Below are 13,136 nucleotides of genomic sequence, written 5' to 3' on the forward strand. Positions count from 1 at the left end.
AACAAGGATTAGGATCTACTCCTATTAAAAAGAGAATTATTTTTTCCAGTGATACCTAGCCACAAGAACGAAATCGGACAGAAATCAACCTACAAGTCGAAATGAGTCATCACTTCAGGTTCCATTTCGTAGTGTATATGTTAAATTTAAGCCCAAAAAAAAAAAGGATTTATCCTTTCCCTTTATTTGGCTCACACAACATAATAATTGGTACCTTCTTTATATAGATAAGTTACTTATCAAACGTCTCCAGCAATACTCCTCTGTGTTATTTGTAGCGCCCCATCTGATGACATGAATCACACCTTCCTCTCTTGTCCAGTGGCTATTCAATCGTGGGCACTCAGCCATTTATCTACAAAAGTTCGATTGAATAAGGCCCAGCAAGTCACAATTTGGCTTCCGAATCTCCTACATCATCTACCACGAGAAGACATGGAACTGGTGGCTATCATACTGTGGAATCTCTGGAACAATCGTAATGGAGCTACCTTTGCTGGTTCCTATAGAGACCCCCTTAGCCTGGCTTCACTTTCAATGAATTTTTTGCATCAATATCGTGATGCTATTTCAAACCCAACACACGGGTCAATCACCTCTACCCACTACCAAGCCACTCGAACGCATTGGACTAAGCCTCGGATGGGTTTTGTCAAAGCAAACTTTGACGGGGCCATCTTTCCGTCAGAAGGTTTCTTTGGTATTGGGGTGGTAGTGCGTGATGACGCAGGCAATTTCATAGCGGGGTTGACGAAGAAGATCCCCGGTGTTTTGGCCCCTGACGTGATTGAAGCGTATGCTGCAAAATTTGGAACGAAACTGCTGGTTGAGCTGGGCTATAGTCACGTGGCTCTTGAAGGTGACAACCTCAAGGTTATCAAAATGCTCCAGCTTTGTGACTCTGATGATTCGGCATGTGGCGTATTGGTCGAAGATGTCCTGCAGCTCCTGAGAAGTTTCGCCAAGTGGGAAACCACATGGATACCGCGTTCTTTGAACAGCGCAGCTCATAGCTTTGCTAGGAATACTTGTACTGCCTTGGATGACTATTTGTGGAATCTTTCACCCCCGTCTTTTGTATTATCCGCACTACAGGCGGACCTCATTCCATCTTAATAAAAACTTTTGCACTCCTCTATCAAAAAAAAGTTACTTATCAAACAGTTAAAAAAAAAAACGTGAATCTGTAAAGAGATAACTACAAATCCCCTCCCCCCCCCCCCCCCCCAAAAAAAAAGAAGAAATGGATCTATGATTGAAATCCGAAGTGTCATATCATCCAGCTAACTTTTGATTGAGAACATACCATGAATGAGATAGAACCTAGAACACAGCATTAGAACGTTCTCCCATTAATGACAGGAATAATAACTCCAGTTGTACCTAAACACCTCCTACTAATTTATACCATTCCCAGTTGATATGAATTTAGTAATGTGTAGGAGCTTCGATTAAATGAAGCAGATATTGGCATTTCATTAAAATTCTTAGTTCTTTCTCATAATACTACTATTTTAGACCATCCACATTTCACTTGCTACTCAAATGACAAAATTCTTTTTCGATGAAGTCCATAATTATATCAAGAATGTTAATTTGTGTCTTGTAATTTCATGTCCACATGACTATTTAACAGTTTTATTGATTTCAGATTTTGTAAACTATCCATTGATAGTTGTTAACAACTATTTAGTAGTTTACTATTGGATTTTTTATTGTATAGTTTTATTCACAAATAATTATCTAAGAAAACATAATTTCAGATTTTGTAAACTATCCATTGATAGTTGTTAACAAATTTGTGGTAGGGCGAAATGAAATTCGCGCCTCTTTTCCAGGAAGTTCGTGCACAGGGCTGTGTATGTAAAAATTATTGTTCACATCCTTGAAAAACTCAAATATTGACCATGCAGTATAGGTACGGGTTTATGGACCGGTTAAATAGTCCATTTATCATTTCGCTGACTTTAACCGCAAGTAATGGTTCAACAAAATTGCATTTTGTACCCTAACTCTATTCAATTGATTAATCACTAATCGGTTAGCTTGTAGGATAGAGTTAGGCATATAGGGTAACCTCACCCTCTTGTACTTGATAGGGTATCATTTGTTAGTAATTTTATTATTCATTTTCCCTTTTATCCTTGCCAAATATTTTGTTAATTGTTGATATCTACTTATATTTGGTATCTGGACTTAATTTCAGGGAATGGAGCAGAAAACTACAAAAAAGGAGGGACTTTCTGTAGAAAATGGAGACTTCTATGAGCTTCAATCATTGGGCCTTTGAATTGGTGGGGATCGCAAAGCTAGTGAAAGGCATTTTAGTCATTTGGGCTTTTCAAAGAAAGGAACGTACATAGACTTGAAACAAGAAGTAAATTGGAGGCTTGTTCCAAATTTATGGGGACCACCGGAGATAGCTATTAGTCATCTTTATTTTGGCTTTTTAAGGGAGGAAACGTACAGAAGCAAGGGGACGGCTTTAGTTTTTTAGTTTTAGCATAGTTTTCAGTTTTCTTTCTTTAGACTAGCCTTTAACACACGCTAGGTGTTCAACAATATTTTCCAATGGGAAAAACATCTTTTATTCCTTGCTTTCTAGTAAAAAACGCAATGTCTTTGCAATCCATTAATTTGCATGGAGATTTAATTATGCGGCGTGGCTAAGCCTTCCATCTAGTCAAGGGTCAACTCGACGGCACAGTCCCGAAAATCTGTGAGATCTAATTAGTTTTCACGCGTTCCTCAATTTATTAATATTTGCACGTTGTCTGCTTGAATTTTCATGGGATTATTTTATTAATTGGATGTCAAGGGCCCGATATTCAATGTGATTTATTAATCTCGTGCCAATTTAGTCAATTAAATCTGTAATTGTTTGATTGATTAATATTAGTGGCAACCGGTGTGTTTACGCATTAGGGGAATGTGCAATCTAATTTAAATAACCCTCGTAGCGTGTTATTGATTAGGGTTAGGTTTTTCTATGTATGAATGCAATTGGGAAATTAATTCCTATGGTCGTACCTAGGAGTATTTTCTGATTAGGGGTGATCAACGGTCGTACCTTGGTCATCTATAAATTAAGGAAAAATTGGTTGTTAGAATTCATCGTCGACTATAACTAGCCTATTAATAAATTAAGTGAACATCTCTTGCATCAATGATCGGATAAATGGACTGTGTCTGGGTAGTTGCATCCTTGGCTAGAATTTATTTATTCTTGATTTAATTCCTGCTATATTCGTGCTAGTTAATTATTTATTTTTAGTTGAGTTGTTTAATTGTTTTTGAGTTTTATTCTGGTGAAATCCCCCCTTACCCATCGGAATTTAAAAGAGACAAATATTTCCAATCCCTTAGGAGATGACCCTACTTGTCACTGCCTACTAATTAGTAATTATTGTCAACTAATTAATTCTGGTATATCGGATTAAGCAAATTCTTTGGGAACAGGGTGAATCAAGTAACTCATTGCACACCTAGAGTTCCTGCTCCAGTACCTAGAATTAATTACTGACTACTTTTAGTGGTATTTAGGTTCTATTTTTATTATTGCACAGGTTTGACGACCTGTCAATTTTTGGCGCCGTTGCCGGGGACCGGCATTAAGTATTTGTTTCTTTTTAATTCTAATTTCGTTCTAATTTTCTGGTATTTTTCTAGTTTATGCCTCGATCTTCTCGTACAGGCAAATTAATTTTCGATCCTGAAGTACCGTGCGTAGAACGAGGAAAAAAACCAGACAGCTTAGAGAGGCGCACTCCAGTGCCGCATCTCAGAGACCTGAGCCAGAAGTTGAACTAACAGATTCGTTTGGTGACACCTCGAGCGACTCGGATCAAGAGGAAACCACCATGGCAAATGCACAAACATTAAGGGAGTTGGCTACGCCTAATTTAAATCAGCAACCTTTGTGCATTACTTTTCCAAGTTTAAATGATAACACATCTTTTGAGTTGAAATCTGGCCTAATTCAGCTCTTACCATCTTTTCATGGTTTATCAGGTAAGGAGCCCTATAAGCACTTGCAGGAGTTCGATGTCGTATGCAACAGTATGAAACCCCCGGGAATCACAGAAGAGCAGATAAAAATGAGGGCCTTCCCCTTCTCCTTGAAGGACTTCGCGAAGGACTGGCTGTACTACCTACCACCGGGTAGTGTCACCACGTGGGACCAGTTGAAGAAAAAATTCTTACACAAATATTTCCCTGCGTCTTGAGCTGCAAGCCTAAGGAAGGAGATATGCGGCATCAAACAACACCCAGACGAGTCCCTCTATGAGTACTGGGAGAGGTTTAAGAAGTTGTGTATCAAGTGCCCTCAACATCAGATAAGTGAGCAACTGCTCATCCAATATTTCTACGAAGGGCTACTTTTCAGAGACAGGAGTATAATCGATGCTGCAAGCGGAGGGGCGTTAGTGAACAAGACTCCTCGGACAGCATGGGAGTTGATAGAGGGGATGGTTAAAAATTCGCAACAGTTTGGCACTAGGGAGGATGTCCCAACACGTAGGGTGAATGAGGTGGAAACATCCTCCAGTCAACAACAAATTTCTGAATTGACATCCTTCGTGCGGCAGCTAGCTGTGGGAAGTGCCTCACAAGCCAAGGTGTGTGGGATATGTGCTGCCGTGGGCCATTCTCACTACAAGAAAATTGGTCATCAGTGACAACTTTTCTCTGTGACGAAAAAAAGTTGTCACAAAAGTGGATCCTTTATTGACGACTTTCTAACTCGTCACAAACCTCTAATGGGAGCCAACTCATTTGTGACGACTTAGAAAAGTCGTCACTAGTAAATTCCCGCCAAGATTTAGCAAGAGTGAGGGAGTGTTTAGAACACACAATAGTGACGACATTAAGAACATCGTCACTATTGCTTGGACTATTTACAGACGACTTTTAGTTGTCGTCACTGATCACTAAAAAAAAATTTATTAGTGACAACAATTTTTAGTGATAACAATAAGTCGTCACAAAAGGAACTTCTTTAGTCGCGACACCTAAAGTTGTCACAATTGCATCAAAGCAACTAAATGTTTAGTGACGACCCATTATTTTCGTCACAAACTACACCGCAAGAAATATTGTCATTAGTGACAACATTTTTAGTGACGACAAAAGTCGTCAGAAAACGTGGTTGTTTAGTGACGACAAGAAAAGTTGTCATAATTGCTCAAAGCAACTAAATCTTCAGTGACGACCTTGAAAAAGTTGTCACTAAAATGATCTATATAGTGACAACTTCTAATATCGTCACTGTCACTCTACCGATTCAGATTTAGTGACAAGAATTAATCGTCACTGTTTAAAGTACTTATTTCTAAGTCACTTTCATTAATTCTACTGTGCCACCCTAACTTTTGCGATTTAGCCCCAAATGTTGTAAAAAATTCCATTATGATACCTTAACTTTTACAATTTAGCCCCATATGTAGTACACCGATTTCTTTTATTCTATTATTACTCCCTAACTTTTGTAATTTAGCCTCATATGTAATTCACTAATTTCATTAATTCTACTATGGCACTCTAACTTTTGCAATTTAACACCCATATGTAATACACCAATTTTATTATTTCTATTATGGCACCGTAGCTTTTACAATTTAGCCCCTATTTTTTTATTAGGAAATTGCGAATAGTATCTTGATAAACTATGCATAAATATTTTATAATTTTCTCAAACTTAAGTAATAATTTGTTATAAACTCTAAAGATATATCTTTCATTACAATAGTTATAAGGCAGGCAGGTCTTTTTATCAATGGAATAAGAAATTTATGCCAGATTTATCCTTTGTACTATATGCCAAGTAGTATTAGCAAAGGAATAACAAAGTACTACAAAGTAATTAACAAAATAGCCTTCAGGGAGTGTAGTTTATGGGCAAATGAGCATTATCTATTCAAAGTACCAACTTTTTATGGGCATTGTAGACACCAAATTTTTAAGGTATTTTTGTTTACTGGTACTTTTATTTTTTGATTCATTTCATTTACTTTTAGTCTTTTATTTTTAAGTCATTTTTATCATTTAATTAAACTTTAATCATTTAATTTTATTTTGTTTGTTTTGATTCTAGGGTTTTGAAAAAGAAAAAAAAGTAAAAAGAAAGAAAAATCAAAGGGACAAGAATAAGACACATGGACCTTTTTTGAGAATGAAATCTTGGCTTTTCATTTTAGGGTTAGTTTTCAGGGCAAACAACAAAAAAAGCAGGGGCGGCACACAAGATTAAGGGGGGAGCTCTGGGGTAGAAGAGAAAAATCGAAATTGAAGAGAAAAATAAAGGCAAGGGAAGTCGGCTAAGAGCAGAGAGAGAAGACCGACAAGGAGAGAATGAAAATTCCAAACCCAAAATCCCAAAATAAAAATTCCCAATCTTCCTCAACTCGATCCATCCAAATTTTTTCAAAACGGTCCTTGATCATGAATTCCTAAATAAGCCCAGAATTCTTGCCGTCAATTTCCATGTCACCGCCTGAGCTTTCGCGGTCGGTCATCGCCACGATGACCAATTACACCGTCCCACCACTTCCACCACCGCACGCCCGGCCCCATTGCCATCGTTTCTGAGCTCCTCACCGCCTGGCACGCCACCAGCCTAGGGCCCGCCAGCCACTGTGGCACTGATGCAGCTCAATTTCTCCTTATTAAAGGGTGCGGATAAAAGTAAAAAAAAGAGAGGAGGTCGGTTAAAAGTGGTGGTGGTCCGATGAGAGGAGATCTGCCTCTCCGACGGTCTCGTTCGCTAGAAAATGAAGTGCCTCCGATTCCTCCGCAAGTGCATGAACACCAAACCTTCCCATAGCCCTATCCATTTCTGCGCCCCTTCTAGAATCCTCTGACGCACCATCCGAGGGATGATTCCGCATAAAATCAAGAGAGGAGCAGCTGCCCTGGCGAGGTTGAAGGTGTACGAGGGAGTACCTCCGCCTTATGATAAAACCAAGAGGATGGTTATCCCTGATGCTCTCAAGGTTTTGAGGCTCCAGGCTGGTCACAAGTACTGTTTGCTGGGTCGGCTATCGTCTGAAGTTGGGTGGAACTACGCTGATACAATCAGGGAGCTAGAGGCTAAGAGAAAGAAGAGGGACTTGGCGGAGGAATTGAAGCTCGCCGCACGCTCACGGAACCCACCATCATCGCCCGTGGATCTTCATCGTCAAGAGCTCTGTAAGTTTTCTATTTAAATTTCAGTTCTTCTCAAGAGTGTGAAATGGGTCTGCCGTGGCTTCATCCAGTGTGATTCTCCTGTTAATTGGCTTCATTTTTGAATACACATGCTGCATATGTTGATTGAGTTGAATGTCTTGATTTCTGATAAATTTTGGGGCTGATTGACTTCAATTTGAACAAAAATCTGATGAAACTTTTAATACCCCCAATCTGTTCGATGTAATGTCTAGCCGAAAATTCTTTGTTGAAAGATGGTTTTGTTGCATTTGTACGTTTGAAAGAAATCGGACAAGTCAGTGAGTTAGGTTGGTTGCAGCAGTTCTTTTGTTTTCTCTTTTGGTTGGCTGACGTATTGTTTCGAATGTCAATAAGGTTGTCTTGTGTCACTTCTGTCATTTATGATCTGCTCCAGAAGCCTAATTCATCAGTTTTGGTACTTAAATCAATGTTTGTTTCTGATTTTTTTTTAGAGTAAATTGTTTCGGCCATGGATTTTTTTTTTGTGGGGAAAAGCAGCTACTGGAACTCTGGTTTTGTATTATGATTTTGTTTGTTTGGTCCTGAGTGACTCGGTTTGAGTCTTGGGGCATTAGTTGGTGTATCTACATGCTCCATTGGGGCTTATAAATTCTGTCCCATGCATGCTGAAATGGTAGAGAAGAAGCTGCCGCATGATTCGTTAGTCATCGTGGGTTGCTGAAATTCATAGTTGCTCCAAATACTTGATTCTCTTGCTGTGCAATTAGGATAGCTGGTATAAAATTACTATAAGCTATGAAGATCTGACTTGCAAAGTGGCCTAAGGCAGATTTCGCAGGTCTTTCACCATGTTGCAAAAAATCAAGACTGAGGAGGGACATTTAAGAATTACTTCTGTCAACACAAGGTTCTAATCAGATGGTGTTTTGATCCTGGGAGTACATTTGTGGCTTTATCATAGTTTTGTTATCATGAAACAATAACATTACACAAAAAAAAAAAGCTTCAATAGTGTTTCTGTTTCATGATATTAATTTGAGGAGCACAGAAGGGCTAAAGAATAGAAAAGATTATTATTGTCATTTGGCCAATGAGTTAGCTAAAAACTTTTCATGGCCAATGAGTTAGCTAAAAACTTTTGACGGAACAAGATATACAGTCCCAAGTGTTAAGTGAACAATTTAATCAATCTCCGACTTGTGTTGGGTTGGGAGAATACTGCATTTGATTACGTGAACATTTTATCAATCGCTGACTTGTATTGTAAGATTACTGATTTGATTACGTGACTATTCTAAAAGGAATGTTCCTCTTGTATAGCAGAGTGGTAGTATAGTAGTGATGGACGAACAAAACAGAAGATTTATTCATCTTTGACAGTATTTTGACAGATTAAAGAAACATTGCTGATGCCAAAATTGGTCTTCATTTGTGACAAACCTCCTCTTTACAACCGTTAACACTCCTCATTCTTTGGTAGTCAACCAAGGCATCTTGTGTAGTAGATAAGGCCTGCAATTATCACAGTTCCCAGTTTTTCCCTGTTTCCATCCATTGCAGCAAAAACATATCATTTCTTGACATCCAGGCAAAATTTGCAGAAACAAGATTTTTCTACCCCACCGATGTCTTCAGCAATCAAATTCGGATCATCAATCCAATCCACCAACTCTTTCCTCCTACACACACTCCTGTGCACTAATTTTTTTTTTCCACAGACCATCAATCCATTTACAATCCTCCGGATGGCATGCAGGGTGGAATCCGATTCAGCTCTACAGACTTCAGTTCTAAATATTGCTTTTTCTTCATTGGGGTAAACAGTTTTGTTATGTCTTACCAGCCATGAGAAGAACTGCCACCTACCTACCTAGTCCTCCTTGCTCACCTGTTACACATACTCTCCCCTTCTCCATCTTCTCCCCTTCCATTAATTTGTGTCCGTCTAGCCTTTAATACCAGTATAGTACTGTTTGGTCTCTCTGCAGTGGATTGTCAGTTTCAACTTGAAGAATTAATGTATTTCTAGTATAGTATTTCACTTGAAGAATACCAGTTTAGTACATGCGAAATGTATTTCCTTCAAGTAGTTAAAGGGAATCTTCCTTGTTAGTTAGACTGTTGTGCTGAGTCAACAATCAAGTAGTTATTTTGTTATTCTTGAGCTGTATAAGAATGCAGAAATCTGGATTGGGCAACATGGAAAAATCATTTTGAATAATATCTCTCTTTCTTCTTCCTCAAGTCTAGTTTCTCTCCCCCTTATCACTCTATTTCTGCTGCAATTGCTGCATTCATTACGGTGGTATCAGATTAGTGAATGCTTGTTACTTTTGTTGTTTATTTAGCAATTAGAGACTGTTTTGCTTTTGTCACCTGATAACTTTACTAATAACTTTACTACTTTATTGCAGATATATTGCTCATTTTGGAGGTTTCGAAGAAGATTAGCAGTACGGCTTACATGTCGGCTCAAAAACTGTGGTTATAGTGCTGTCTTAAGTTTAGAAAATGTTTCAGAAGCGTAGGAAATGTTTTGGGAGGAATATGTTTTTTAGTGCAGCCTTGACGTATATGAGTAGTATTTGTTCTACTCAAACTTATGAAACTATTTGTACTATGATGTTGCACTTATTTATGACATTTGAATATTTAATATATTATTTTGGCATATTCTATTGTAACGGTGCCTACATTTGTTATTTATTAAACATTGCTGATATTTTCATTTTTTAGATATTATTGTAGTAGGAAAGTCATGTGTAAGGTGTTGTAAATGAGTAGTATTTTTCTAGGCAGGATGTCTTTATTGACAATTGTTATTGTCACTCAATCAAAACTGTCTATTGATAAGGGAATGTTGTCACAGTTGATCAGGGGTTTATTGACAACAAAGTCGTCACTAATTCCCCTATGCCCTCACCATCGTCCCTTCATGCATCACTTGCATCACTGACAAGAGAAGGTGTTGTCACTAGATTTATAGCTTTTACTGATGACATATGTTGTCATAAAAAGTTTCATTCAGTGACGACCCTAAGTCGTCACTGTATAATTTCATCTTTTACTGACGACATAGATTGTCATAAAAAATGTTCTATTTACTGACGACTTTAAAGTCGTCACTGTATACTTTTACCGACGGAGATTCAGTGACGACCTTGCGACAACTGAAATGTTGTCAATAATGGTCATCAGTGACGACTTTTTGATTATTTGTGACAAAAAGTAGTTATCACTGATGACCAAAATTCTTGTAGTGTCTACAGAGATGTGCCCACTGGTTCAAGAGGAAAATGCAGAACAGGTGAACCTGGCAGGCCACGCGCCCGCACCAAGAAGGCAGTACGACCCGTACTCAAGTACCTACAATCCTCGGTGGAGGGACCACCCTAACCTGAGTTATGGGGGGAACAAACCGTCTAATTTCATGCCAAATAGACAGCAAGGGCATCAACAGTAATACCAGCCTCGCCCACCACCACCCCCTTCGAACTCAAATCTGTCCCTAGAAGAGATGATGAAGCAATTACTTGCGAATCAACAGAAGATGGATTCAGACATGAAAAATCAGTGGGGACAAGTGCAATCATTGCAAACTCAAGTAAATCAAATGGCCATCACGCTCAATCAATTGGAGTCCCAAATGCAAGGAAAGCTGCCATCTCAACCTGAGTTGAATCCGAAAAATGTGAGCGCCATGACCTTGAGAAGTGGCAAGGAGGTCCAAGGACCCGACCCGTTGATTCCTAAGGACAAGAACGAAGATCGAATTGAGAAAGAGTTGGAAGAGGAGGGCGGAGACAATAAAAATTCAAAGGTAATTCCAGACCCACTCATTCCAGCAAGAACCAACCCACCTCCCTTCCCAAACAGATTGGAGAAACCAAGGAAGCAGGACAAGGAGAAAGAGGTCTTGGAAATTTTCGCAAGGTGGAGATCAATATTTCCCTTCTAGATGCGATTAAACAGGTACCCAAATACGCAAAATTTTTGAGGGACTTGTGTGTCAATCGAAGGCGGTTGAAGGGAGATGAGAGGTGGTAGTGGAGGAAAATGTGTCAGCAATTCTGCAACGAAAGCTTCCACCGAAATGCGGGGACCCAGATATGTTCACCATTCCCTGTAAGATAGGTAATACCTTGATTGGTAAGGCCATGTTGGACCTAGGAGCTTCAATTAATGTGATGCCCAAGTCTATATATGCTTCTTTGAATTTGAGCCATTTACAAGAGACTGGAATAATAATCCAACTGGCAGATCGAACCAATGCATACCCTGATGGGTTGGTCGAGAATGTTTTAGTAAAAATTAATGAAATAGTCTTCCCCGCTGATTTTTATGTGCTTGACATAGATGATGAACACTCTCATGACCCATCACCTTTACTGTTAGGTAGACCCTTCTTGAACACAGCTCGAACTAAAATTGATGTTAATAAGGGCACCCTATCTATGGAATTTGATGGTGAAATTGTTCATTTTAACATTTTTGAATCCATAAAATATCCTTCAGAATCACATGGTGACTCTGTTTTCTCTATAAATGTTATTGACCTTGTTGTACGAGAAGTTTTTAAATTGAAGGCAGGGGCGAGTTAGAAGTGGCCTTGACCAGGCACTTCGAGTCAGAGATGACGCCTGGAGCAGAGTTGAGTGAAGAACTCAAACATGTGATTGGAGCCTTGCAAACGTTGCCAACCACAAACATAAGGTACGATATCGCACCCATTTTTACACCTGAACCTCACCAACGGCTACTTCCATCTGTGGTATAGGCGCCTGTTTTAGAGTTAAAACCGCTGTCAAAACACCTAAAGTATGCATACTTGGGTGAGGGGGAGACGCTCCCAGTGATCATCTCCGCGAGTTTATCAAAAGTCCAAGAAGACAAATTGATTCGAGTTTTGAGGGACCATAAGCAGGCGATAGGATGGACCATCGCCGATATCAAAGGAATTAGCCCTACGGTATGTATGCGTTGAATTCGACTCGAGAAGAGTGCTAAACCTATTCGGCAGGCTCAAAGGAGACTGAATTCCCTCATGATGGAGGTAGTGAAGAAAGAGATCCTGAAACTGCTGGATGTGGGGATAATATTTGTTATATCAGATAGCCCATGGGTAAGTCCAGTACAGGTGGTTTCAAAGAAGGCGGGGGTGACGGTAGAGTCAAATCAAGAGGGTGAGCTCGTACCAGTTCGAAAGCCCACCGGGTGACGGCAGTGTATAGATTACAGGAAGTTGAACGCCGTCACGAAAAAGGATCATTTTTCCCTTCCTTTCATTGATCAAATGGTAGAGCGATTAGCAGGTCGAGCTTACTATTATTTTTTGAATGAATTTTCAGGTTATTTCCAGATTGCTATCGCACCTGAGGACCAGGAGAAGACTACCTTCACGTGCCCTTTTGGAACATTTGCATACCGAAGGATGCCATTTGAGCTATGCAATGCACCTGCTATCTTCCAACGATACATGGTTAGTATCTTTTCAGAGTATGTTAAGAAGATTATTGAGATTTTTATGGATGATTTCATTGTGTATGGGGAAAGTTTTGATAACTGTCTAGATAACCTCAGATTAATTTTGATAAGGTGTATAGAAACTAATCTTGTGCTTAATTGGGAGAAATGCCATTTTATGATCGAGCACGGGATAGTTTTGGGTCATGTGGTGTCGTCTAGGGGTATTGAGATTGATAAAGCAAAAATAGATGTTATATCTACTTTACCTTACCCTGCGAGTGTGCGGGAAGTGCGGGAAGTGCGTTCTTTTTTGGGTCACGCAAGTTTCTACAAAAGATTTAACAAAAATTTTTCGAAAATTGGAGCGTTCTGTTCCAACTTTTGCAAAAAGAGGTGCCCTTCGAGTTCGATGAAGCATGTAAGAAGGCGTTTGATAGATTAAATGAACTATTGATCTCTTCACATATCATCCAACCGCCTGACTGGAACCTACCATTCGA

General features: G+C 39.2%; 2 protein-coding genes and 1 non-coding gene across 3 annotated transcripts; 2 read left to right on the top strand and 1 right to left on the bottom strand.

Annotated features, from left to right (window-relative positions):
• Nucleotides 1-435: 435 nt before the first annotated feature.
• LOC113780192 lies at nucleotides 436-1,116 on the top strand. Its single transcript, XM_027326006.1, has one exon. The coding sequence runs from the start codon at nucleotides 436-438 to the stop codon at nucleotides 1,114-1,116; it is 681 nt and encodes a 226-aa protein (XP_027181807.1).
• A 3,116-nt stretch (nucleotides 1,117-4,232) lies between these two features.
• On the bottom strand, nucleotides 4,233-4,339 carry LOC113781814. Its single transcript, XR_003469718.1, has one exon. It is a non-coding gene; the product is annotated as a small nucleolar RNA R71 (small nucleolar RNA).
• A 1,921-nt stretch (nucleotides 4,340-6,260) lies between these two features.
• Nucleotides 6,261-9,826, top strand: LOC113781063 (60S ribosomal protein L13a-2-like). Its single transcript, XM_027326904.1, has 2 exons — nucleotides 6,261-7,188; nucleotides 9,585-9,826. Exons 1-2 carry the CDS (start codon nucleotides 6,876-6,878, stop codon nucleotides 9,659-9,661), a joined length of 390 nt encoding a protein of 129 aa, XP_027182705.1. The 5' UTR covers nucleotides 6,261-6,875; the 3' UTR covers nucleotides 9,662-9,826.
• Nucleotides 9,827-13,136: the final 3,310 nt, after the last annotated feature.

Source organism: Coffea eugenioides, chromosome 8 (assembly GCF_003713205.1).
Source record: "Coffea eugenioides isolate CCC68of chromosome 8, Ceug_1.0, whole genome shotgun sequence".
In the NCBI taxonomy this organism is placed as follows: Eukaryota; Viridiplantae; Streptophyta; class Magnoliopsida; order Gentianales; family Rubiaceae; genus Coffea; species Coffea eugenioides.

What these genes read in the sequence shown, in the direction of transcription:
- LOC113781063 (XM_027326904.1), top strand. Translation starts at nt 6,876, where the DNA reads ATGATTCCGCATAAAATCAAGAGAGGAGCAGCTGCCCTGGCGAGGTTG. An exon ending in TCTTCATCGTCAAGAGCTCT is followed by an intron (nt 7,189 to 9,584) that starts GTAAGTTTTCTA and finishes ACTTTATTGCAG; the next exon opens with ATATATTGCTCATTTTGGAG.
- LOC113780192 (XM_027326006.1), top strand. Translation starts at nt 436, where the DNA reads ATGGAACTGGTGGCTATCATACTGTGGAATCTCTGGAACAATCGTAAT.